At 45.3% G+C, this 25,163-nt stretch overlaps 2 protein-coding genes across 5 annotated transcripts in view; one reads left to right on the top strand and one right to left on the bottom strand.

Annotated features, from left to right (window-relative positions):
• Positions 1–19,039, top strand: part of Ube2r2 (ubiquitin conjugating enzyme E2 R2) — a 55,842-nt gene extending 36,803 nt beyond the window's left edge. For both annotated transcript variants that reach the window (XM_034502459.2, XM_076935163.1), the window contains 3 exons: positions 11,280–11,377; positions 16,552–16,686; positions 18,025–19,039. In XM_034502459.2, coding sequence (XP_034358350.1) covers positions 11,280–11,377; positions 16,552–16,686; positions 18,025–18,244 — 453 coding nt within the window. In that variant the 3' untranslated portion in view covers positions 18,245–19,039. The remainder of the gene's footprint in view (positions 1–11,279; positions 11,378–16,551; positions 16,687–18,024) is intronic.
• A 2,751-nt stretch (positions 19,040–21,790) lies between these two features.
• Ubap2 (ubiquitin associated protein 2) overlaps positions 21,791–25,163 on the bottom strand; it is an 82,854-nt gene continuing 79,481 nt past the window's right edge. For all 3 annotated transcript variants that reach the window (XM_076935161.1, XM_034502435.2, XM_076935162.1), the window contains 7 exons: positions 24,205–24,283; positions 23,803–24,008; positions 23,399–23,498; positions 23,203–23,310; positions 23,065–23,129; positions 22,791–22,982; positions 21,791–22,703 (listed from right to left, as the gene is read on the bottom strand). In XM_076935161.1, coding sequence (XP_076791276.1) covers positions 22,608–22,703; positions 22,791–22,982; positions 23,065–23,129; positions 23,203–23,310; positions 23,399–23,498; positions 23,803–24,008; positions 24,205–24,283 — 846 coding nt within the window. In that variant the 3' untranslated portion in view covers positions 21,791–22,607. The remainder of the gene's footprint in view (positions 22,704–22,790; positions 22,983–23,064; positions 23,130–23,202; positions 23,311–23,398; positions 23,499–23,802; positions 24,009–24,204; positions 24,284–25,163) is intronic.

The raw sequence follows: 25,163 nt of genomic DNA, 5'->3' as shown, positions 1-25,163 counted from the left end.
CACCCACCTCTAAAACGAAGTGTATACCTCAGTAAATTGTGTTTTGCTGTAACCACAGAGAAATATTCATGATTTTTGCACTTCTACTTTGTAGTGTCTGGATTAATTATTTAAAATAAAAGTAGTTTTATAATATGTAATAATTATAATCCAGTTAAAGATGGAGCCTTTGCAGCTCATTGCTAAGATTATAATGCACATGTGTTAGCATTTGCATTTAAAAGTTTAGTAAGTGGTATGAATGTGTTTGTGTGTCGGTCCTCTAACTTCATACAAGGGTTACCTGTTGCTGTGGACAGAGACTCAGCTTGGGGATCTATTGTACTTCATTTGGACTGGCTTCCTTTCAGGAATTCCTTTCAGGAATGTGTTTGTGTGTCGGTCCTCTAACTTCATACAAGGGTTACCTGTTGCTGTGGACAGAGACTCAGCTTGGGGATCTATTGTACTTCATTTGGACTGGCTTCCTTTCAGGAGTTACTGCTGAGCATTTGAGCCTCGTTTGGAATAAATCCAAGGTGAGGTTCTTCTGTGGACAAGTCAGTGAGCCTGAAGACAGCGTTTCTAGCAGGACTGTAGGTGAAGCGTGAAACACCCTTCACTTTGGGCTCGCTCATGACAGTACTGGAGTAACGAATTAGCCGTTCCTCTGAGGCGTCTTCATTGCCTTTACTTTTTAGTGTCTGTCTGAGACCATCGTTCCTAATGTATTTCAGGCTGTCTTTCAACTTGTCCTTGGGGCCTCCCAAGTAGGGTTCTGGACATGCACAGTTTCGTTTCTGTTTTTCCAGCTAGAACAAACATGACAAAAGGGTGATGTGTGATTCCCTCTCCAGAAACAGCCTCCTGTGGTTCTCCTTTTGTATGTAACATAATCATAATTCCAAGAAACTGCATGATGGCCCAATGAGTAACGGCACCTGTCCCCAAGCCTGGCAGCTTGAGTTTAGTTTCCAGAGCCTACATGGTGGGTGGAGAGAACTGACTCTTGAGTTGTCCTCTGGTTTCTACACTTCCATGGTGCCCCTCCCCCAATAAATACATACATGTCAAAAAACAAAAGATGGAGTCAGCATTGTGGCTTATGCCTTTGATCTTAGCAGAGGCAGGTGGATCTCAGTTGGAGGCCAGTCTTGTCTACAAAGAGAATTCTGGGATACTCAGTGATACACAGAAAAACCCTATATGGGGGTGGGGGAATCAAACTTTGATTATAGTTTATTAAGTACTGTTATGGCTCAAAAGGATGTGAATTTTACTGTAATATTTATGAGTTTAATTTAATTTTTAAAAATTTATTTATTTATTTATTTATTTTTGGTTTTTCTTTCTTTCTTTCTTTTTTCTTTTTTCTTTTTTTTGGTTTTTCGAGACAGGGTTTCTCTGTGTAGCCCTGGCTGTCCTGGAACTCACTCTGTAGACCAGGCTGGCCTTGAACTCAGAAATCCACCTGCCTCTGCCTCCCAAGTGCTGGGATTAAAGGCGTGCGCCACCACAGCCCAGCTGTGGCTTAAGATCTTAAGGTAACTGATCACAAGGTTTGTGTGTATCTTACTCTGCTTTTTTATTGGGGAGGGAGGGGGGCTCAAATTTAGAGACTCAAGTGCTGGGATCAAAGGTATGTGCCACCACTGCCCGGCTTCATGCTGCTTTTTTTTTTTTTTTTTAACCAGAATGGTATTGTCCATATTCAGGAAAGGTCTTCTCAGATTAAACAGTCCCTGGTAGATATGCCCAGAAAACTTGCTCCCATTTCGATTCTAGTCAAATTTCATCTAATTGGCAATTAAAATTAGTCTTCACACCAATCACAGATTTGTAATTTCTATGATTTCTTTGAAACAGTTTTATTAAAAATATTTTTAATATAGGCTTAGGCATGAAAGAAAAGGAAAGAGGCACTCAGAAAGTACTCAACGGAAGAGGCTTACATTTATTTTATATTTTATTCAGTGGCTTTTAAGAAGAATCATAAAAGGCTGGAGCGAGCTGGCTCAGCATGTAAGAACACTTACTGCTTTTGCAGAAGACTCTGGTCTGATTCCCAGCATCCATTTTGGTGGCTTAAAACCGTCTGTAGCTCAAGTTTCAGGAAATCCAGTGCACTTTTATGTCCTCCACGAGCACCAGCTACACACAGTGGCACATAGACATGAAACACTCATACACAGGAATCAGCTACAGACAGAATTACAGACTTGTTTTGTCCACATTTCTCTGTAGCCTTGGCTGTTCTGGAACTCACTTTGTAGACAGCATTGGCCTCAATGTCATGGCTCCACCTGGCTCTGACGTGTGAGCGCTGCGATTAAAGATGTGAGCCACCACACTTGGCTCCACACACGTCAACACAATACTCTAAAAAAAGTGTCCTTCGAATACACACTTAAAAAAAAAATTATTCATTTTAGCTGGATAGAGATAGTGCATCTCTTTGATTTCCAGCACTCAGGAGGCAAGTGGATATCTGGGTTTGAGGCTAGCCTACTCTACAAAGAGAGTTCCAGGACAGCCAGGACTACAGCGAGACCCTGCCTTGGAAGGAGATATATATTCATTTTTATTTTCTGTATGTGAGTGCATATATGCTTACATACCACGTTTGTACAGAAGAGGGCACCAGATCCCCTACAACCAGAATTAGAGGGTTATGAGGCACTTGTACATGTTGGGAAAGGTCATTTTTCTTCTACAGTGACTAGCATCAGGTATTCTTTTCTTTCTTTCTTTTTCTTTACTTTGGTAAAGATTTATGTATTTACTTTACATATGTAAGTGTCCTATGTGCATGTACACCTATAGGCTGTAGATGGTTATGAACCACCATGTGGTTGCTGGTACTAAACTCAGGGCCTCTGGAAGAGCAGTCAGTGCTTTTAACTCCATCTCTCCAGCTCCACATCAAGTATTTTTAACTGCCAAGAGATGTCTGTAGCCTCATACATGTACGTTTTATCATGTCATCAGAACTTTTTATTTTTTGAGACAGGGTCTTATTATTAACCTTGGTTAGCCTCGAATTCTGTATAGAGACTAGGCTGGCCTTAAACTCATAAAGACCCACCTGCCTCTGCCTCTGCCTCCCAAGTACTGGAATTAAAGGTGTGCGCTACCATGTCCTGCCCAGATATAATAGAGCAAAACATACATATAAAATTTTTAAAAGAAAGGAAGAGAGAAAAGGACAGGGCTGCAAAAGTCATGGGAAAAAAAGCAGCCCTTCTATAGTTGTTGGGCATGTGAGTTGGTAAAGCCATTATAAAAATCAACATGGAGGTTCCTCACAAAATTGGAACTATGATATGATCTAGTTGTATCATTCCTTGCTCTATATAACTATGTAGTGGATCAGAGTTAGATACAGTTGGGATTCCTGCTTGCCTATGCTCCCCTTAGCCCTGCTCACAGTCAAGTGCACAGTCAGGTTAGATGCTCGTTAGTTGCCAACACCACAGAGTCTGGACACAGGAGAGCTGTTCTGTCATCACAGCACTCAGATGGAATCAGAGAGATTCTGCAAGTGGGAGGATAGCCTGGGCTTACCAAGTACCCAGGTCTCATAGGGCTTTCTGTCTCAAACGCACAGCAAGGTATAAGCCCTGGCATTGAGAGACAGAGGCAGCAGGTCAGTGCCAGTGCCCGGTGTGGTAGTGCACACATTGAATCTCACTGCACCCTCTGGATGCAGAGGCAGAGGTGGGGATGGCTCTGGGTAGAAGTCACCTGATCTACTTATAGAGGTCTAGGCCAGCCAGGACTATGTAGTAAGACCCTACTCTAAAACAGACAGACAGTGCCGGGTGGTGGTGGCACTTGCCTTTAATCCCAGCACTTGGGAGTCAGAGGCAGGCGGATTTCTGAGTTCGAGGCCAGCCTGGTCTACAGAGTGAGTTCCAGGACAGCCAAGGCTACACAGAGAAACCCTGTCTCGAAAAGGAAAAAAAAAAAAAAAAAAAAAAAACCAGACAGACAACAAAAACATACACGGGGAAAAGAAAATGTACTATATACTCAGAACAGAATATTATCTAACCAAAAAAGATAAAGTACTGTCTTTTTTAAGGAAATGAGCAGAAATGACCATTATTAAACAACAGAAGCCCAATTCAGAAAGACAACTACTGTTTTCTTGAGCCAGGTGTGGTGGTGCACACCTTTAATCCTAGCCCTCAGGAGGCAGAGGCAGGCAGATCTCTGTGAGCCAGCCTGGTCTACAAAGTGAGTGCAGGACAGCCAGGGTTATATAGAGAAACTCTGTCTTGAAAAACAAAACAAAACATTTTTTCTTTTATGAATCCAAATCTTAAAAACAGAAACAGTAAACAAGCCAGAGACAGACAGGCAGACAGGCAGATAGAGAGGCAGACAGACAGACAGACGGACAGACAGACGGACAGACAGACGGACAGACAGACGGACAGACAGACATAAAATGAGAATGAGAACTGTTGGAAATAGGAAGGTCCCCAGCAGGAGGGAAAAGAAAGAAGAAAGAGTATTAAGGGTGAGTATGATCTGAGATATTTCTATCTATGAAAGTGTTAGACAAAACTCTCATAATTTGAATTAGGGCCTGTCTATGAGACCTGAGTTTTGCTTCTAGTTAAGGATGGCTGATCAGCCAGCCCCATGGATACACCTTTTTCTGTAGCCAGCACTGGGGTTACAAGGGTGCCATGGCATTCAGCTTTTATTCATACACTTATTTTTTAGCTTTCCATATAATTTTTATTTTATTATTTCATATATGACATTTTATTTATTTATTTATTTATTTATTTATTTATTTATTGGTCAAGAGAAGATTTCTCTGTATAGCTCTGGCTGTCCTGGAACTCACTCTGTAGACCAGGCTGGCCTCAAACTCAGTGGTCACCTGCTTCTGCCTTCTGAGTGCTGGGGTTAAAATTGTGCATCACCACCACCATCACCACCCAGCAACACTCAGCTTTGTATGTACATAATGGAGATTAAACTTAGGTTTTCTTGATTTTGCAGCTATTACTTTACCAACTGAGCTCCTAATAAAAGACAACTTTAAGAGGGCAGAGAGAACTGACCCATAAGAAATCTATCAAAGTCAATCTGTGTGTGTGTGTGTGTGTGTGTGTTTGCAAACATCAGCAAGATGCCATAAAGTTTATAAAGAAATAAGGCTTAGAGGGCCAGAATAACATGGAGAAAGACATAAAGCATTAAACTGTTGTTATCATGAGAGCTTGGTACTGCCATGTCGAAGGGTTGAGAACATCCATGGTTACGGGCGTTGTTGGCCTGGGGTCCTCACTGGCCTCTAACACACAGCCTTCCTCCCTCAGTCTCCCAAGGATTGGGATCATAGGCACTATGATACCCAGTTACGACACCTTGCTCACTGAGTGGTGTCCTTGCTATGGTTTCTCTTGTGATAAACCACCACAGATACCGGTGAGGTGGTTTATCTGGCTCACATCTTCCGTATCACTGTCCAGACAGGGAAGCCAAGGCAGGAACTGATCAATGCAGAGGCCATGCAGAAAGTCTGCTTTCTGCCTCATGTCTCAAGGCTTGCTCAAGCTGCTTTCTTAGACAACTGAGGACCACCTGCCCAGGGGTGATGCCACCCTAACCCAGCATCCACATCAATCACTCAGCATCCACATCAATCAGTAGTCAAGGTGATGCTCCAAAACCTTGTCAAAAACAGCAGTTTGGCCTCATCTGTGCCAAGTTGACATAAAAATGAACACAAGTGGGAAGTGACAGTCTCATTAACAGTTGCATTTCCATGAACAGCCAAAAAATGAACAATGATAAAAATATCCAAAAACTGCTCAGAAATAGCCTCTAGAGGCAGAGGCAGAGGCAGGAGGATTCCTGCATTGTTTCCTTAAAGGAACTTGAAAACTCAGTAATAAGAGGATTGACCTAATGGAAAAATAGCCAGAGTTAGCCACAAGTACATACTCAGGCTGAGGGAGGAGGATCACCAGAGCTCCGGAGTTTGAGCCAGACTGGGCAGCAACCTGTTGGAAAGTATAAGGAGAGCCTGACAATGAGTGAACTGAAATACACATCAAACCCACAGTGGCTGCGGACTTCACCAGCATAGGAGAGCTGCATCTGAGTAACAGAAAACAAGAACTGGTAAGGCTGTGAAGAATGGTAACTGCTGTTAACTCACAGAACAGCGTGTGTGCTCTTGGAAAAGGTTAAATGCAGGTCTCCTATCTAACCCCACAATTCCAGTCTAAGGGAAAAGAAGCAAATACGCAGTATAGGACAGGTACACAAGTGTAGAGTTCCCACAGCACTGCTCACACCTGTGTCCCCCAACAGGAGCTACAACGCACACTTACCACATCCATGCAATGGGTAGTATTCAAATACCTGCTACAAAGTAGAGACAACTCTGAAACATAACACTTAAGTGAAAGAAGTCAGAAAGGGTTGCATATTGTATGATTACATTTGTATTAAAGGTCCAGGTTTTAACAAAAAAGCAAGATGGTAGTGATGGAAGCCTGGGGAGATAAAGGAGTCAGCAAAAACCACCAAGCAGAGTTTTTCAAACTGGTGTGACAGAACTTGAAAGCTTTTAGAAGTGTTAATCACACAGTACTGTGAATGTGCCAGGACATTGGAGTGTGGGTTTTTGTGGTGTTGGGGCTTATTAATACTGAGTTCTACTTCTAGCCCAACATCTTCCCACCCTTTGCTGAAATTCTGTTTGCTTGTTTGAATTTATTTGAAACAGTTTACTGTAGTGGTGACAGACCTGCATCTAATTGTGTAAACTAGTCTAGCATGAATTTAGAGCCATTCACCTGCTTTTGGCTTTCAAGTGTTGGGATTACAAATGTGTGCCACCATGTCCAACCCAGTTATTCTAGCCAGCCATGGTGACATAGGCCTTTAACCCCAGCAGTCAGGAGGCAGATGGATGGATCTCAGTGAGTCCACGTCCAGCTTGTGCATATAGAGCGCCAGGCTAGACAAGGCTACATGACAAATTGAATTTAGTTAGTGAAATTCATCTAAAAATTTTTAAAGGGATAATTTCTTGCTTCTACAAAAGTAGTTTTGTGGCTGGGGGTAGTGATGCATGCCTTCAATCCCAGCACTAGGCAGGCAGAGGCAGGTGGATCTCTGTGAGTTTTAGTCCAGCCTGGTCTACATAGTGAGTTCAGGACAGCCGGGGCTCTGTTACACAGAGAAATCCTGTCTTGGAAAAAAACCAACCAACCAAAGAGTAGATTTATGAGTTTGAGGACAGAGAGAGACTCTGTCTCAAAAAAAAAAAAAAAAAAAAAAAAAAAAAAAAACCACCCCAAAGGTATTTATTAATTGTACATAATGGGTTCCATACATTTTACACATGGATATAATTTTATCATATTCCTTCCTACTCTCTCTTTTCCCGCTTTGGCTCTCTAACTCTTTTTCTCTTCCCAGCCGAGCCTCGTTCTACCCTGTCTGGTGCTGCTGCTGCTGCTGCTTTTTTTGTTTTGGTAAATGGGTTGCATATGGTTGCTTATAAGTGCCTGGGTACCTTATTAGTGATGCCAGCACTTTAGCATTGAAGAAACTATCTTTTTCTCCATAGCAACCATTAACTATAAAACCTCAAGGAAGGATGGGGTTTATTGTGCTTCCGCTCTTTCAGTGACAGGTTGTTGGCAGGTAATCCCCTGTAGGGCTTATGAAATATTCATAGCTGCTGTGAATTCAAGAGCGCACCTGCCAGGTCATGCACAGAAGTCAGCCTTCCAGTCTCCTAAAGATTGCTTACAGCCTTTCTGACCCTTCTGTGGCGTTCCTGAGCCACTTGAGGAGGGGGATGGAGATATCCTGTTTGTGACTGAGGTGTCACTTCTCACTTGCCCATGCACTTTGACTAGTTATGAGCCTTTGCAAGTTAACCATTGTCCACTGCAGAAAGGAGCTTTTCTGACCAAAGCTGACCGTAGCACCAGTCTGGGGTTGAAACTACAGTTATCTGCGAGGCAGGTTGACAAGCAGTATGTCTTCTTAACAGAGCAGCTTAGTAGCTTCCTTATGAGAACTACCTCAGCCTCAGGCTTTTGACCAGGTACAGCAGGTGGTCTGGTTATTTGCTTGCTTGCCTGCCTGCCTGCCTGCCTGCCTGCCTGCCTGTTTATAATTTCTGGAGCCGGAGAGATGTTCAACAGTTAAAAACATGTACTGCTCTTCCAGATGACCTGGATTCAATTACCAGCACCCACACAAAAGCTCGCAGCCAGCTGTATGTAACTTCTATACCCTTTTATAGCCTCTGGGTATTATACACATGTAGTAACATGGTCGTGAAGGCAGAACACATAAAAATAAAATGAAATTTTAAAAAAATTTATAACTGTGTGTATGTGTGTGTGTGTTTGTGTGTTTGTATATGTGTGTGCAAGTCTACAGAAGATGGTGATACCAGATCCACTTGAGCTACAGGTGGTTGTGAGCTGCATGATGTGGGTGCTGGGAACTGAACTTGGGTCCTGTGTTAAAGCCATATCTCCATATTATTTTACTTGTTAAAGATTTGATTGAGGGACATTGCATGTGTGTGTGTGTGGGGGGGGGGCTGTGAGAGGAAGCCAGATAAGGTCGTGCTGGGCTTAAAGCCCCGGGCACCCAGAAGGGACAGAAGGAGTTTAGCCCACTCTCAGCACCAGGCTCCTGTCACATAGCCACAGACCCCTCCCCCCCATAGAGAGAATTGTGGCTATCAGTCATGTAGGGGCAGTGCCCCCAAGCTCTCCACATGTAGAGAGGCATCCCTAACATCTCAGACCAAGCCAATAGGAAGCACCTGCTGTCAGACCCCAACCCAACCCAAACTGTTTATAAGATCCTATCCAGAAGAAATAAAGGTGTGTGAGCATTACTCCGTCATCTGAGAGCATCTGTCAGTTGTAACACTGCCTGGGAAGAGAATGCTCTCCTGAAGCTTTTGCCATTAGAAGCTTCTCTAAATGTTACTTGTTAGCCAGCCCTCTGCTGGCCTGGCTTGGCTCGGCTCAGCCAGTGCAGTGTTTTGGAGCAACAGTGGCTGCAGGGTGGGGTGGTGGAGGTGGAGGTGGAGGTGGAGGTGGAGGTGGAGGTGGAGGTGGAGGTGGAGGTGGAGGTGGAGGTGGAGGTGGTGATGATGGTGGTGGAGGTGGAGGTGGTGATGATGGTGGTGGAGGTGGAGGTGGAGATGGAGATGGAGGTGGTGATGATGGTGGTGGTGTTGCAGCAGCGGTGGCGGCAGCTGAGCTGGTCCACAGTGTGTGGGGCACCCTTGATGGGGAAGACATAATCCATGGTGTGTGGGGCACCCTTGACTGGTACTCCTGGGTTCTATTAGAAAACAGACTGAACAAGCCATGAGGAAGAAGCCAGTTAAGTAGCACCCCTCCATGGCCTCTGCGCCAGCTCCTGCCTTTGGGTTTCTGTCCTGACTTCCTCCAATGATGAACAGTGATGGGGATGTGTAAGTCAGATAAGCCCTTTCTAAGTTGTTTTTGGTCATGGTGTCTCATCACAGTAATAGTAACACTGGCTAGGATTTACAGACATGCACATTTAAAAAACAAAACATTTTGTTGCCTTGGGTTCGATGCAGTTTCCCCTCCCTTTTCCTTTTAGTACATTTAATTTAAGAAATTCAAAACAAACTTACACAAAAAACCATTTTAGGATGCTTTGCACTAGGGAGATCCTCAGTAAAGAGACTGTACAAACGTGAGAACCTGAGCTCTACCCCCAGGCCTACAGTGCGTGCACACTTGTAATTCCAGTGCTGTGTAGGCAGAGCCAGGGATCTCTGCTGATTTCTAGCTGAGCAGTGTGTTGACGATCTCAGTGCTCAGAAACGGCAGAGAGCAGCTGGCAGAGAGCAGCTGAGGAAGCGTGCTGGCGACCACACTCACACAGGCTCGCTCACACAGGCTCCCTCACACAGGCTCCCTCATATATTTGCACACACATGCAAACAAGTGTTTTGTTTACATTTTTGAGACAAGGTTTCTCTGTGTAGCCCTGGCTGTCATGAAATGCCCTCAGTAAGTAGACCAGGCTGGCTTCAGACTCAGAGACACCACCTGCCGCTGCTTCCCATGTGCAAGGATGAAAAGCTTATGCTGCCACTGCCCAGCCTCCTGTATGATTTAAAATTGAGTTCTATATAATAATTTTATACTTCATATCATATATATCAGTTCAAAAAATTTTAACTCTTAACCTACCATACTTGATATTTTAAAAAGCAAGTAACTTACTGGGCAGTGGTGGCGCACACCTATAATCACAGCGCTCAGGAGGCAGAGGCAGGTGGATCTCTGTGAGCTTGAGCTCAGCCTGGCCTACAGAGTTCCAGGACAGCCTGGACTACACAGAGAAACCTGTCTGAAAAAAAAAAAAAAAAAAAAACCAAAAAGGAAGGTAGGGGGAGAAAATGAGTCTATTTTATGTAACCTATTATTTTCTATTGAGTATATGTATATACCTCCCTGTGGCCTGTGTGTATGAAGTAATCTGAATGTACTTGTTAGATTAGATCTTACAGTGTTCATGCATTATGCACATTATGACCACAGCAGTTAGTTTGTAACCATATATTTAGAAGTTATCATGCTTGTTTGTGTTTTTCTGTTTCAGAAAGATGGTGCTATAGACAGGATGTACATCTTGGAGACTAGCCCACATGTCTTGTTTTGTTTGATGAATAGCCCTGGGTGGCCTGGAACTCAAAGTATATATAGATCAGGCTGTCTCAAACTTGGAGTGACTGTCCTGCCTCTTGTCTCCTTGAGTGCTGACATGTGCTACCATACTCAGCCCAAATAAACGTTTATAATATTTAATTCTTCAGCTTAGAATTTAAACATGGAGAATTTTTAATAAAAAATTTATTGTTAAAAATTGTTCAAAAAATTTTTAACAAAAAACAATATGCCTAATTTTATCATATTTTTTTTTGTCTTTGTTTCTGTTTTTATTAAAGTCAGGTTCTTACTATGTAGCCCTAGTTGGTTTGGGATTTGCTGTATAGCCCAGGCTGGCCTGAAAGTGCTGGGGCTAAAGACATGTATCATCTCCTGGCTTGTGTGTGTGTCCATGTGTGTGCACGTGCGTACATACTTACATTTGTTTCGAGATCCAGCGTGACTGTGTAGCCCAGTGGGCTCATACTTGGGATGCTTTTGCCTTAGCTCGAGTATTGGGGTTGCAGATGTGTGGAGTCACGCTTGCTTATGTCAGTTTCTTATATATTTATTGAATATCATATTATTGTCTTGTAGAATGGAGATGTATGCATTTCAATTCTTCATCCGCCTGTAGATGACCCACAGAGTGGAGAACTGCCCTCTGAAAGGTGGAATCCTACTCAGAATGTCAGGTGAGGTGCTGTATATATGAAATGACACTGTGTTGTGTTTTGCTTTCATTTACTTTTTGGTTAGTTGGTTGGCTCTTTTTGTTTGTTTGTTTGTTTTTTGTTTTTTGAGACAGGGTTTCTCTGTGCAGCCTTGGCCGGCCATGGAACTCACTTTGTAGACCAGGCTGGCCTCAACTCAGAAATCCACCTGCCTCTGCCTCCCAAGTTCTGGGATTAAAGGCGTGCGCCACCACTGCCCAGCGGTTGGCTCATTTTTTGAGTCAGGGTTTCTCTGTGTAGTCCTGGCTGCCCTGGAACTTGCTCTGTAGACCAGGCTGGCCTTGAACTCACAGAGATCCCACCTGCCTCTTCCTTCTCAGTGCTGGGATTAAAAGTCTGTGCTATCACTAACCTGGCTATTTTTTGAGACCAGCCTCAAATTCCTGGGCTCAAGTAAACCTCTTACCTCAACCGTACAATATGCAGTCACCTGCTCCTCAAATCTTCTTTTGGGTATATGTGTGGTATGTCTCATTCTATTTGAGCCTGTGAACAGAGTTTTTCTTGTGTTTGATAGCTTTCTCTCTGGCTAGAGCATGAGGGGTATGTTGGAAGGGTTTTGAGGTGAAAGTGTATCCTGGTGATCAGCAGGCTAAGGAATGCCACAGAATTCACACTACACAACAGACCTCACACACCAGATTTATTGGAGATTTGGGGGATGTAAAAGATGACCTCTGAGTGGGGATAAGAGAGAGAGCAGGCCGTGAAAGACTCTATAAGGAGGGTATGAGGGCATGGGCATGGGGAGAAAATGCAGCAGTGTTGACAGTGGCTACACGGCATTGGACCTGATTCTAGAATGTGGGCAGTTCTTGGTTAACTGACACATGCATGTGCATCATGAAGTGTGGACGCCCTGAGCAGTGGTGGTTGGGACTCTGATTTCCCTCATCTGCTTCTTCCTCTTAGATTAAAATTTCCTCCTCATTAGATCCCTTAACTTTTGTGTTTAAATTGTTTAATTTTTATTTTATATAACTTATAGATAGATGTGGGGATGGCATGTGTGTCCCATACCTCAGGTGTTGAGATCAGAGGTCAGAACTGGAATCAGTTCTCTCTCCATCATGTGGATTACAAGAACCCAATTTTGTTCATCAGGTAACAAGTTCCTTTTTTGTTCACCAAACTTGTCACCCCACCTGGGTGATTCTGAGGAATTTAGGCATACCTGACTAGTTATGGTTTTGATGAAGTAAGAAATATATTTTTTTGACAGTGTAGTGGTGCACACCTTTAACCCCAGCACTCTGAATGCAGAGGCAGCTGGATCTCCGTGAGTTTGAGGCCATCTTGGTCTACATAATATATGTGTAGCCAGCACTGCACAGTAAGACCAGTGACTTTCTACATAACTCTGGCTATCCTAGAACTTACTGTGTAGACCAGGCTGTCCCTTTAGTCTTAGTTTTTTTAAATTTTGTACTTTTGTGCATTTAACCAGAGAATCTTTGCTTTCGTACTGTTCAACAGGAACTGTTAAAATGTCACAGTTGCTTCAGCAGCATAAAGAGAAACTGTAATATGGCAGCTACTTAAATTACTATATTTGCCATGTGTTGCCCAGTTCTCCCAGTTAAAACTGGGTTCTTTCCCTGGTGTCCTCTTTAAATACCTTCTTCATGTTGAAACATATAATGAGCACAATTTTAACTGGGTTATCTTTTGGCATTACTGTCTGACTTTTCAAAGAATCCCTTCTAATTAGGAGAGTCCGGGTAGCAGAGTGTAAAGCCTGTGTCAGTGATAGCAGCTCTGTGCTGGCCGAGGAGCCAGGGTGTGCTAAACCTACAGATCCCATCTCCGAGTTCTGTGTTCAGCTCAGGTTTTAAGAATGAGCTCTTTGCTTTCCAAATGCTCTTTGGGAGTGGGTATATGTAGTCTGGGTGGGAGACAAGAAGGCCAGGCTGCTGTCTGTTCACTTAACTCACTTGTTCGCTTCTATAGTTATGTTTTTAGAAACAAGGTCTTACTATGTGGCCTTGGCTGACTTGGAACTTGCTGTGTAGACCAGACTGGCATCAAATCAAACATCTCATTCCTTGCTTCTCTCCCTTGTACCTTCCTTGTTCTCTGTGAGACAGGTTCTCAACGCTAGCTCAGGTACCTCGGGTGTGCTGAGGCTGTACACACCTGCGCCACCCTCGCCTGTTTTGTGGCTTAGCGAGCTGATTGCTGAAAAAGTTTTTTTTTTAAATTATTTGATTTTTAATTATGCATTTGTGTATCTGTCTGTGGGTATGTGCATGTGACCCAGGAGGCCAAAGGAACTCAGGAGCTGCTGTTAAGCGGCCATTGTGAGCAGCCTGATGTGGGGTGTGGGTGGGGGGAGCTACAGACATGCTCTTAACCACTGAGTCATCTCTGTCCCCAAAATATTCCCCCCCATGTGCACACGCACGCGCGCACACACACATACACACACCTGTGTCTCTCCTCAGAAAAGAACAGGCCTCCCAAGGACATCGGCTAAACATGGATAACAGTAAGACTAGAAACAAACTCTCATACCAAACCAGTAGGAGGAACATGGTCCCAAGAGCAGGCAGGAGAGTCAGAGTTACCCCGCTCCCACTGTCAGGAGACCCACAGCCATAACATAGCCATAACATAGGAGAACCTAGCACAGACCCACACAGGCTCTGTGACTGTCACCCCCGACTCTGAGCCTCTAGAAGCCCTGCTTAGGTGATTCTGTGGGCCGTGCTCCCCTGTTGTGTGTGACTCCTCTGGCGCCCATAGCTCCTTCTTCCTTACCCCCACTTACTCTCTCTGTACTCACTATCTGACTGAGTCACTGCATGGCTCCCATCAGCTGCCAAGGAGCCTCTCTGATGACGGTTAGGTGAGGCACCGATCTCTGAGTGTGCAAGGCTATCATTAGGGATCATTTAATTTTGTGTTGTTTTCCTATCATAGGTCTCTGGGCTGACCAGGCAGTATCAGGCATGGGCTCCCTCTCATGAGGTGGGCCTCAGAGAAGACCAGTCAGTGGCTGGCCACTCCCACACGTCCTGTGCCACCTTTATCCCAGCACATCTGCAGGAAGAACAGATTGTAGGTTGCAGGTTTTGTGGTTGGGTTGGTGTCCCAGGCCCAGCACTGGAAGCCTTGTTTACAGAAGATGGCCGGGTCCAGCTCTGTGTCCTCCACAGCGTCACTCGTGGATTCCAGGGAGTTACCACATCACCCCCAATGCTCTCCATGTCCAGCAGTCTCTCCCTGTACTCTCCCCCCCCCCTCTATTTTCCTCCTCTCCCGCAAAATCTATCCTGTTGTTCCCTTCCAGGGAGATCCAGTCACCTATAGAGCCCAGCTTGTTACTTAGCCGGCCTCTCTGGATCTGTGCATCCCAGCACGTTGGCCCGTTGCTCTGCGGCTCATAGCCACTTAGAGAGGAAGGAGTACAGTCAATGCTTGTCTTTCTGGGTCTGGGTTACCTCAGTCGGGATTTGTCTGCAATCTATTTGCACATTTCATGATGTTATTTTCTTAACAGCTGAGTAATACTCCATTGTATAAACGTATCACCTGTTCTTTATTCCTCAGTTCATAGACATCCACGTTGTTTTCAGTCTCTGGCTATTATGATAAAGCTACTGTGAACATAGTTGAGTGAGTGTCCTTGTGATAGGATGGAGCCCCAAGAGTGGTGTAGCTGGGTCTTGAGGTAGATCTATTCTGAGGAATATGGATTTCCAGAGTGGTTGTACCAGTTTGCCCTCCCACCAGCAATGGAGGAGTGTTCCCCTTGCTCCACATCCTTGCCCACATGTGCTGTCACCTGAGTTTTTGATCTTAGCCATTCTGATAGGTGTAAGTGAAATCTCAGGGTCATTTTGATTTGCATTTCCCTGATGACTAAGGATGTTGGACATTTTTTTAAGTGCTTCTTAGCCATTTGGGATTCTTCTATTGAGAATTCTGTTTACATCTGTATTCCATAATTGGATTATATGGTTTGTTGATATCTAGTTGCTTGAGTTCTTTATATATTTTGGATATTGGCCCTCTGTTGGATGTGGAGTTAGTGAAAATCTTTTCTATTCTGTAGGTTGCCATTTTGTCCTTACAGAAGCTTTTCAGTTTCATCAGGTCCCATTTATTAATTGTTGATCTCAGTGCCTGCACTGTTGAGGTTCTGTTCAGGAAGCTGTGTCCTGTGCCAGTATGTTCAAGGCTATGCCCACTTTCTCTTCTGTCAGGTTCAGTGCATCTGGTTTTATGTTGAGGTCTTTGATCCACTTTGACTTGAGTTTTGTACAGGTGATGGATGTGGATCTATTTGCATTCTTCTACATGGAGACAGCCAGTTAGAGCAGCAGCATTTGATTTCTGAGTTTGTCTTTGTTGGATGGGTATTTGTTTCTTGGTTTCTGTTATTCATGGCCTGTGTTTGGGGGAAGGGTGTTTCCGCCAGAGTTCAGGCTGGAGTTCTGATCCGGCAGGGAAGCTCTGCTTGAGTTGGCCTAAGACACAGTGAAAAGAAATGGAGAAGAGGGATTGGGAGAATGTCAATGTGGTGACACAGAGAGTAGTCTGGTTAGGATGGCCTACCTGGAGTTCTGGCAGCTGAAGTGGCTTCTGGTCCTTTTTTTTTGGGGGGGGGGGGGAAATGACATTTACGGGGCTGGAGAGATGGCTCAGCGGTTAAGAGCACTGACTGCTCCTCCAGATGTCCTGAGTTCAATTCCCAGCAACCATGTAATGGCTCACAACCATTTGTAATGAGATCTGATGCCTTTTTCTGGTGTGTCTGAAGACTGAGACAGTGTGTTCACATACATAAATAAATTTTCAAAAGAAATGACATTTACTATGTGTGTATGTACACGTCGTGACATGTAAGTGGAAGTGTAACGTAATTGTGCTGAGCTCTCCTCCTGTTGTTTGCATTTCAGTGATCAAACCCAGATTATTGGCCTTGGTGACAAGCACTGTTACCTCACTGGCCCCTGGAAACAAAATTGCACAATTTATTTTTTATAAGTTATCAAATATTATGACCTCAATTTTGTATCAGAAATATTTTAAGGAAGAAAAACTTAAAAACTGACTGTAATTTCTTAAAGCCTGTACTTTTGGACATTCTGGATGTGGGTTTTCACAGTGGCTTCTTCTCTTCTTTTCAGGACTATCCTGTTAAGTGTGATCTCACTGCTTAATGAGCCCAACACTTTCTCTCCAGCCAACGTGGATGCTTCAGTCATGTTCCGGAAATGGAGGGACAGCAAAGGAAAAGACAAGGAATACGCCGAGATCATTCGGTATGGCAAACCATGCGTGTTCTGGGACGAAGGGATTCAATTCAAACTTCAACAATCTTTAAAACAATTTCTCAATTATATTTATGGAGTAGTAACCTAATGAATTTAGCTATTGAAAGAGAACCCAAAACAGAAACAAAACACAATAAACAAAGAGAACTCACTGGACAGGATTGAAGACCTTCTGGGTTTGCTTTGGTTGGTTGTCTTGTGTGTGCATGTGTGTGTGTGGGGGGGGGTGCAGTTTAAACCAGGCTAGCCTTGAACACAGAGATCCAGCCTTTGCCTCCTAGGTACTAGGATTACAGTGTACATCCCTGTGCCCTGGTGGCTTTTAGTGGTCAGCCACTGAGGTGAATGATTCACATAAAAGTGAAGGTATAGTTAGTGTAAACTGTAAAGACCTTTAGAAGCCTCAAGAATATCAGTGTGCAAGGCCTGGCGTCAAACTGAAGCTTCAGGAGAGTGGTGTTCTTATGTTTTCAGTTTCTCCAATAGCCACGCTTCCCCAATCTCAATGGCTTTAGTTTTTGTACATTTCCCAAGAAACCGTTTTACACTTACATAGGCAGCATTTTGTTGCAGAGCTGTTACCTGCCAATCCACCGTCACAGCACAGTGGAAAAGACTGAAGACGATGGGGCACATTGTGATGGAGTCAGGCAGCAGGTGGAAGGAGGATTGTGGGCGGGGGTGTGGCTCTGCTGGAAGCTGTGGTCTAGCATTCCACCCTACCACCCCAAAACAATGAGATTTGGTCTCCTGGGGGAAAATCCCACAGTAATCAGGTTCATGTACTTGAGGCACTAGAAATACGCTGGGCCTATAGCTCAGTTGTACAGTGCTTGCTTCCCAGCACCCCTGCAAACCTGATCCCACATTTACAAAACCATTCAGAACCCACATATATAAAGCCAGCAGTGCATATGCACCTGTAATCTCCCAACCTTTAGCAGATAGGGGGCAAAAGACGGAACTTTCAGATACTCTGGGGCTAGCCTGATCTGTGCAGAAGCAAAGGAGAGAGGTCTTACCTCAGACAAGGCTAAGTGTTAGGGCAAAGGCTGTCCATGACGTGAAGGTGCCTGATGGTTGAGAGCCTTGCTGTGACACAGGATATCTGTTGTATGTGGAGTGTGAAATATGAGTGACAGCAGTCTTGATTATGCTCAGATATAAGACTGTCTTCAAAACAGTGCCTTAACCCGTGTGACGCCTTAGCCTAATGATCTATAATGTAGTGACTAAGGAAAGAAGGGCTGGAGGATCCTAGAGCTGATGCCATGTGGGTTAGTGGGAGAGCCTCTAACAACCGTTCCTGTGTTATCCTCTGTCCAGGAAACAGGTCTCAGCCACTAAAGCTGAAGCGGAAAAGGATGGAGTGAAGGTCCCCACAACCCTGGCAGAATACTGCATCAAAACTAAAGTGCCTTCCAATGACAACAGCTCAGATTTGCTTTATGACGACTTGTATGACGACGACATTGATGATGAAGATGAGGAGGAAGAAGATGCCGACTGTTATGATGATGATGATTCTGGAAATGAGGAGTCCTGACAAGTTCCTTCAGTGCCCCTGTACTGCCCTGATGTCTCAGGCCAAAGGGAGGGGAGCAAGTGGGGATCTACAGCGGCCACTCAGCAAAAACTTACTCATGGGGTGGGGAAGCAAACAGCCCCTGCTGACTCCCCTTGCGGATCTCAGTTTGCTCCTTTTTATGGACCTTTACTGGAGAGGAAGCTCCCTCCACAGAATGTCTGAAGTCTTGCATTCTTTCCCTTCCATCACTGTATTGATTCTTTTTTAAAAACAGCCACCACCCCTCAAACTCCCACCTCACCTCATCTCTGCAGAATGTTCACAGCAAAACACCTTTGTCTGTTTTTAGATTCTTGAAGAATTAGTCTGTTCAGGACATTGTGTTTGAAGCTGGGAGCCCACTGGGAGTCCACACGTGCTGCATATATTGGGTAGCAAAAGAAAATGGGAAAAAAAAGAAAAAAAAAAAAACAACAAAACCTAAAAAAATAAAAAATAAAAAAAAAGCCCACAAAACAAACTTTAAAAAAAAAATTAAAAAAAAAGCCAATTTGCCAAGGGTTAGCTGCTCCTTTCCATTAGTGCGTGTGCATTTGTTCAGCCCCGTGGTGGTGAGCTTTGTTTCCTCCCCTCCCTAAGGCTGGGCTGCGGTGGGCATCAGGGACTTAATCTTGCTAAGTCTGATGAAATGCGCTGCCTCTCTGAGACCACCCAATGTGGAGGCTGCAGCTACTCTGAGGAGATATCAGATTTTGTTTTTTGGAATTGATTGGGATCTAAAGCCTGAAATAAATATTCATACTTTACATAGAACCGAGCACTTGGTTGCTATTTATTTTAAAGGTAGGGTAACTTTTTCCACCAGAAAGTGGGGTGGGGGAGTTGTGGGGGAGGTTAAAGAACTATCCCAGTGTTGGCTGATGCCTGAGGGGAGAGTGAGGACTGCTGGTGGCCGCTGTTGGGAGAGGATGCATCCCAGGTACTCATACGAGGTTTTACTCAGTATTAACCCTAGGCGCATGTGTTAAGACTTTGGTTTTCGTTGAACTGCTTACCTTGAGAGTGATAGTTGGGGATGTGTGCAGCTTGGGACTGGTTGTTTTTCTCATTGGATATACTTTTCTCTCCTTTCAATGTACTTCAGACAAGGAGTGCAAGCAGAATCGGTTTGTGGAGCTTCCCCTGGGCTTGTGTCACTTTGGCAAGGCCACAGCCAACCACAGGCAGCTTTGTTTCCCATGTGTCAGTCACATGTGGCTCCCTGTAGGATTGAGCTCCAGCAGCTTCAGTCCAGATTTGAAAGAGGGTTTGTTTAGCAAGCTGTCTAAGTAAAACCAGACTTCAAGAAGGATAGGGGGCTAAGATTGTTGTATGCCAGGGTTGTTCCTTATCCTCAGATCACAGCTCAGAAAGAACCAAAGGGCAGATGGGAACTGGGGAGGACTGACCCTCCTCTGTTAGGTAGACTACGCTTCCTCCTTCCATGGTTCCCTTTCCTTCTGATCTCAGGGTTTTCATTCTCTCTTTACACTCCTGAATGAATGCTATTTCTCAGCAGCTCCCTGGCTTCAAAAGTTTGGTCTGTTATTAAATGAGAATGTTTAGTGTTGAATATTAGTGAACAATGAAATTTAGTGAAATTTATTTCCACAGGGCCAGGAACACAGTAAAGAGACACTTCCAGTTTGTTGCTCCCAGATAGCCTGCCAGACCTATAGCCAAATCCTTTCTGATCCTTTCTTCCCCAGCATCCACCCCTGAAAGTTTATAGCCAGTTGTTTGGTCTTAGTCTCTTGGCACCCTAAAACTAAGCCTTTTGGTACTAAAGCATCTAAGTCCAGGGCATGCCAGGCACCTTGGGTCTGTGGGAGTGCCCTGCTGGCCTGTGCTGGATGCTAGTGCAGGGAGCCAGAGAAGCAAGTAGAAGTGGACCTCTCAGCCTTTGGTGGGGGTGTGGCCAGTTCGAAGGCTACCTGGACTTACTGTAGTCTAAACTGACTTCGGTCCCCAAAAACCTGTCCTGTGGTTAAAGTCTTGAGTGTGCTAATTTTTCCTTTTGGGAGTTTTTTGGTGCAAGCAGAAATTTTGAGCAGAGTTGTTTACTTGGTTTGAGAACAGGTTTCCTCTTGGGTCTAATCAAGGCCTCACTGAAGGAATGCTCCTTCCTATCATGATTTCCTTATTGCTTCTCTTGCTCTCCCTTTCTCTTACCGTTCCAGAATTCTATTTAGTCACACTACTTTTGTAATCACTTCTTATCCCTCCTCTCCTGGCTACTGTTTGTGGGTTCCCTAATGTTTGATCCTGTCCATTGGAAGGGGACTTGCCCTCACCCCAGCCCTGACCAACGAGGTTTACATTTACAACTGAAAAGATTCAGATGCAATTTCAACTGAAACCAGCGGACATCCTGACATTAGTTTTCTTAGCTAAAATTGTAGATGGTTTTTCAGTTTAACTTATGAGACGTTTATCTGATGCATTTTGTTGGCTTCCCCTTTAGTGATTTGTCTTTCTGCCCATCTGTCTAATAAAAATATAAAATAAAAAATAACTGTATTGCTACTTCCCCATGGTTTGACCTCCCATCCCCTTGTTTAAAAAAAAAAAAATTGTCACCTTGATAATTGCCAGGTCTCTGCTAAAAAAGTTAAAACCACTCTTTGGGCTCTACCAACCCTTTCTTATAAACTACCTACCCTCACAAGCAATACTTTAAGGCAGACTGTTAAGGGCAAGGACGTTTGTTTAATTTGCCTGAAGGGTGTTGCCATCCGGGGTCAACAGAGTATGTTCACCTTGTGTTCATAGGAGTCAAGAAAACAGCAGGCAGCACCACACTACTCAGTCTGCACACTCAGGCAGCAGAGGAAGGAGCAAGGACAAAACAAGGAGGCCCTGTTTCATGCTTGCCTTTTCTAATGGGTAGGGTCCTAAGCTATGGGCCAAAAGCTTTAAGTGTCTGATGGCCTGACTATATATCAGTGTTCCATATTGTGATCCCAAAAGTTCCCCAAAACTTGAGGTAATTAATCAGAAAACTGCTTTTTTTTTTTTTTTTTTTTAAAAAAAAAGGGTCCCACATGTAGATATGGCCAGTCTCAAACTAATCCCCTGCCTACCAAAGGAGTCCACCTAAAGCATTCTGAATAAGCACCCATTTTTTTCCTCATTAGCCTGATCTAAAACAGTGGCGTCTGAGAGCCCCAATACTTCAGGTTACTACTGAATCTTGCCTGTCCCCAGCCTCTGACTTAACCAACAGTCATAGACAGTGTAGGATAGGTGACTGTCCATGGCAGCTCTCCAGCTTTGAGTCCAGGCACTTGGCTTCTTTCCAGACCAGTCAGTTGGGGTTTGGACAGCACTATCCTGGCACTCCTGTTCTCTGGCTATATAAAGGTAGCCCCTGGTCCTGAGTCTTAAAAGGTGGCCAGAAAAGGCACATGGACTTGACTTAGGCACAGCTTAGGTCCTGAAGTAGACAGCATTCAAGCAACCATCCCTGTAACATAGTGCCTCTCCCAAGCCATCCCCCCTAGCCACAACACACAGAGACCCAGCTTACTTTCAGAACTTTATTAGGTGGAGTTTGGGCAAGAGAAAACCCTGAATCAGTTGTCCACCTGGTTCAGGACAGGTGGTATAGAGGAGCCTTTGTTTGAGACAGGCTTTCACTGAGATGGAAGCAGGTCTTTGATTTCTTTATAAGGGAGCTGACTAGCTGAACATCTCTGAGACCTAGTTCAGATTTTTTTTAAATGGTTGGTTAGAAAAGACAAGTCCCTAGGGCAGAACCAGACCCAAAGCAGAAGCCCCTGCTGTGCTTTAGGCACCAGGCTTATGCTGGACAGGGGTCATTTATTTCCAGATTAAGATTTGTTGGAAGGGGCACCATGACAAATGACAAAAGGATTAGTTTTTCAAAAACAAGTATGAAGTAATTACAGAGGGAAAAACATAATGGTTCACAGGGAATAAGTCGTGATTCTTCATTGGTACTGACCCGGCCCTAAACCACCAGTCCTTCAGTGGGACACCCAGCAGCCCACTGAACTGGGGCCACATGGTAGTCTGAAGGCAGAAGGGTGGAGGTGGGGCCTCCTTGGCTATAGTAAAGGTGTCCAGACGGGGAGAGCACACTTGGATGCCACCCGTAGCCACAGCCCAGCTCCTCCAGGCTTCTATCACATTTACAAATACATACATAAATACATTACATACAATAGTGGGTCTGGGAGGCAGGCTTCCCACAGAGGCTCAGCTGACAGTTATGTCTCAGAATTCTAGGAAGGGCACCGGGCTCCCAGAATTGCGCTCCACGTGTTCTCTCCTACCCAGAGTATACCCTGCCCAAGAGCCCACCCTCTCCTTTCAGGGTCTAGTTTGTCCAGTATGGAGAGTTGCCGTAGGTGGGTTTGGAGGCTTGAGACTTGGGCTGCAGGGAGCTGGGCTGGCTGCGCTGACCAGAGCCACTCTGAGGAGGAAGAGGAGAAAAGGCTATAAAGGCTGGAACAGAACCCCAGGCCCAAAGCGGGGAGGCTGCCTCCATCACTGCGCTCACCGGGGCATCCTGCGGTAGGTGGTGGTGCAGCAGCTGTGAGTGGGGCTGCTGGTGGGCCGGCATGATGTGCAAGAATGGGGCAGGTGCATAGCCAGGGGCCGCTCCAGGGGCCAGGGGCCCAGTGGAGCCCAAGGCCGAAGGCAGGCTGAAAGGTGGCGGAGTCCCTGCATGAAATCCCTGCTTGTCAAAAGTCTGTAGGATAGAGGACAACAAAAGGTCAGGTTGAACTGCACTCTTCTCCAATCCCCCTGTGCCCATCTCCGTGCAGCCTCACCTGTGTCTTGTTGTAGACAGAACCAGTCATATCAGGTAAGCCAGTGCCCGAAGATACTGATACTCCTAGGAAGAAAAACAACTGTCACACAGGAGACAAGTACTCCAGGTTACAGTCCTGGAGAGGAATTGACACTACCTTTGCCAGGCCCAGAACCAGTCGACTTGTTTGGTGCCTGAGAGGATCCACCATAGCCACCCTTGGTGTAGTCTCCTGCCGCTGTCCCCTGGGTCAAATCATCATAACCTAGCACGGCAGGGCACAAGAGGCATGTGTGGGCTAAGCAGGTCTGTCCCAGCATGTGCCCCAGTACTGGGTGCGGTGTGGTCCTTACCTGTGCTGTAAGTGTGCTGCCCATAGCCACTGGCCTGCTGGAAAGGGGCCGGGGGAGTGCTGAGGGTCACACCGTGCTGCTTCGCTGAGGTTGGAGGGACCTGGTTGGACAAACAGGGGAGGTTTGAGTGTAAGAATAAGGCAAAGAGGAGATCAGCCTCCGCTTAAGCATTGGGCAAAACTAAGAACCGAGAGAACCAGTAGATTCATTCCTAAGTGCAATCCATGGTGAATGTAAAGGAGCTGAGGAATGACCTCTGACCCTGAACAATCTTCCAAGGCTACATGTAACTAAATGGGCTTGTGCCTACCCTCATCTATTGCTGACAGATGCTGGAAAACATGCCCGAAGTTTCAAGCTTTGAGGAAACCACAGCCCAGGAAATGATCTGCAGAAATACTCACAAACATAGTGGGCCCATACTGGAAGGCACTGGGCACGCCTGTGTAGTAGGGGAGGCCGGTATAGCTGTAGCCAGGTGGCAGAGCAGGATTCAAAAAGGGCTGCTGGGCTGTGTGGTGGGTCTGAGATTGGCTCTGCTGTGCCTGAGCTGGTGTTGTTGGAGGTGCAGGGGATGCAGAGTCTCCTCGGCCAAATTTTGTGACATCACCTAGAAGAACACTGACCCTTGTATTATCAGGGGAAAGGCCAGGCTAGCTGTTATAAACAGGAATAGGTCAAAATGCCAGCTCAAGTACTCACACCTTCAAAGACTGCCTCAGCCCTCCTCATCCACCTTCTGGCCTCCTATGGCTAGACAGGCCAGCCCATCACCTCCCCAACTCTTGCCCACTGAGCCAACTAACCTGAATATGGATTATTAGCTAGATTCCCATCTCGGCTGGCAAGGGCTGTGGGTGCTGCAAAGGGAATTCCATAGTAATCCTAGGAAAGACCAAGGAGACTCACTGAGCAATGGTCTCATCCCACCCTCACAGAGAGCAGATCCAGCTGGCAGAATACGTATGCACACTCTGGGTGATGGCATACTCCCAGAACAGGCAGCCATCCAGAGAGCTGCACAGATGACAGTACCCTGGGTGTGTGCAGCTCAGAGCCTCTGCTTTAGCTGACATGTGGGCAGACTGCCGAACCTTAATGCCTGAACCACAGGCAGCCAATCACAACTCTTCACAGCACATACAGAGACTTGGTAAATGCTACAGGCCAAACCAACCTTACTGGTCCTTTCTGTGTGAGAGACAAAAGGAACAGTCACGGGAAAGGTAAGAGAGACCAAGCCTAGGAGACTCAGAAGAGCAGAGAGCAGTGCTAGGTACACTTAAGACCACGAGTCTAGGCCCTAAGTAGTCTAGCCTCTGCCAACTCATTTAGCTCCAGCAACAGAGCTAAATGGCAGGGGAGAATGGCAGGTGCAAGAGTGCAAACACAGGCCACAGAAGCTGCACTCTGATGAAGAAGGCCCGCCCTGGCACTCACCACCACAACAAGACAAGAACATATCAGGTGGAAATGGCACTCATATCCCTTAGGCTGCAAGTCTGGGCAAACTCCAGGAAACCATGGAATCCTCAGCCAGAATTCTAAGAGGCACAAATGACAAGGAGTTTGCAGGAAGAGCTGGAGACAAAGGAGACTGGTAGGAATGAGGCCCAGAAGGGGGCCCTTCGCAGATGAGGAAATCCAAAGGAAGGATAAACATAACCCAGGAAAAACTGTGAAGCTTGTTTCCACTGTGGACTCACTGGAGATGTCCTGTAAGATACCACGTTTAAAACGGAAAAAGGAGGGGCTGGAGAGATGG

The sequence above is a fragment of the Arvicanthis niloticus genome, chromosome 5 (genome assembly GCF_011762505.2).
Source record: "Arvicanthis niloticus isolate mArvNil1 chromosome 5, mArvNil1.pat.X, whole genome shotgun sequence".
In the NCBI taxonomy this organism is placed as follows: Eukaryota; Metazoa; Chordata; class Mammalia; order Rodentia; family Muridae; genus Arvicanthis; species Arvicanthis niloticus.
This window is presented reverse-complemented; position numbering and strand designations above follow the sequence as displayed.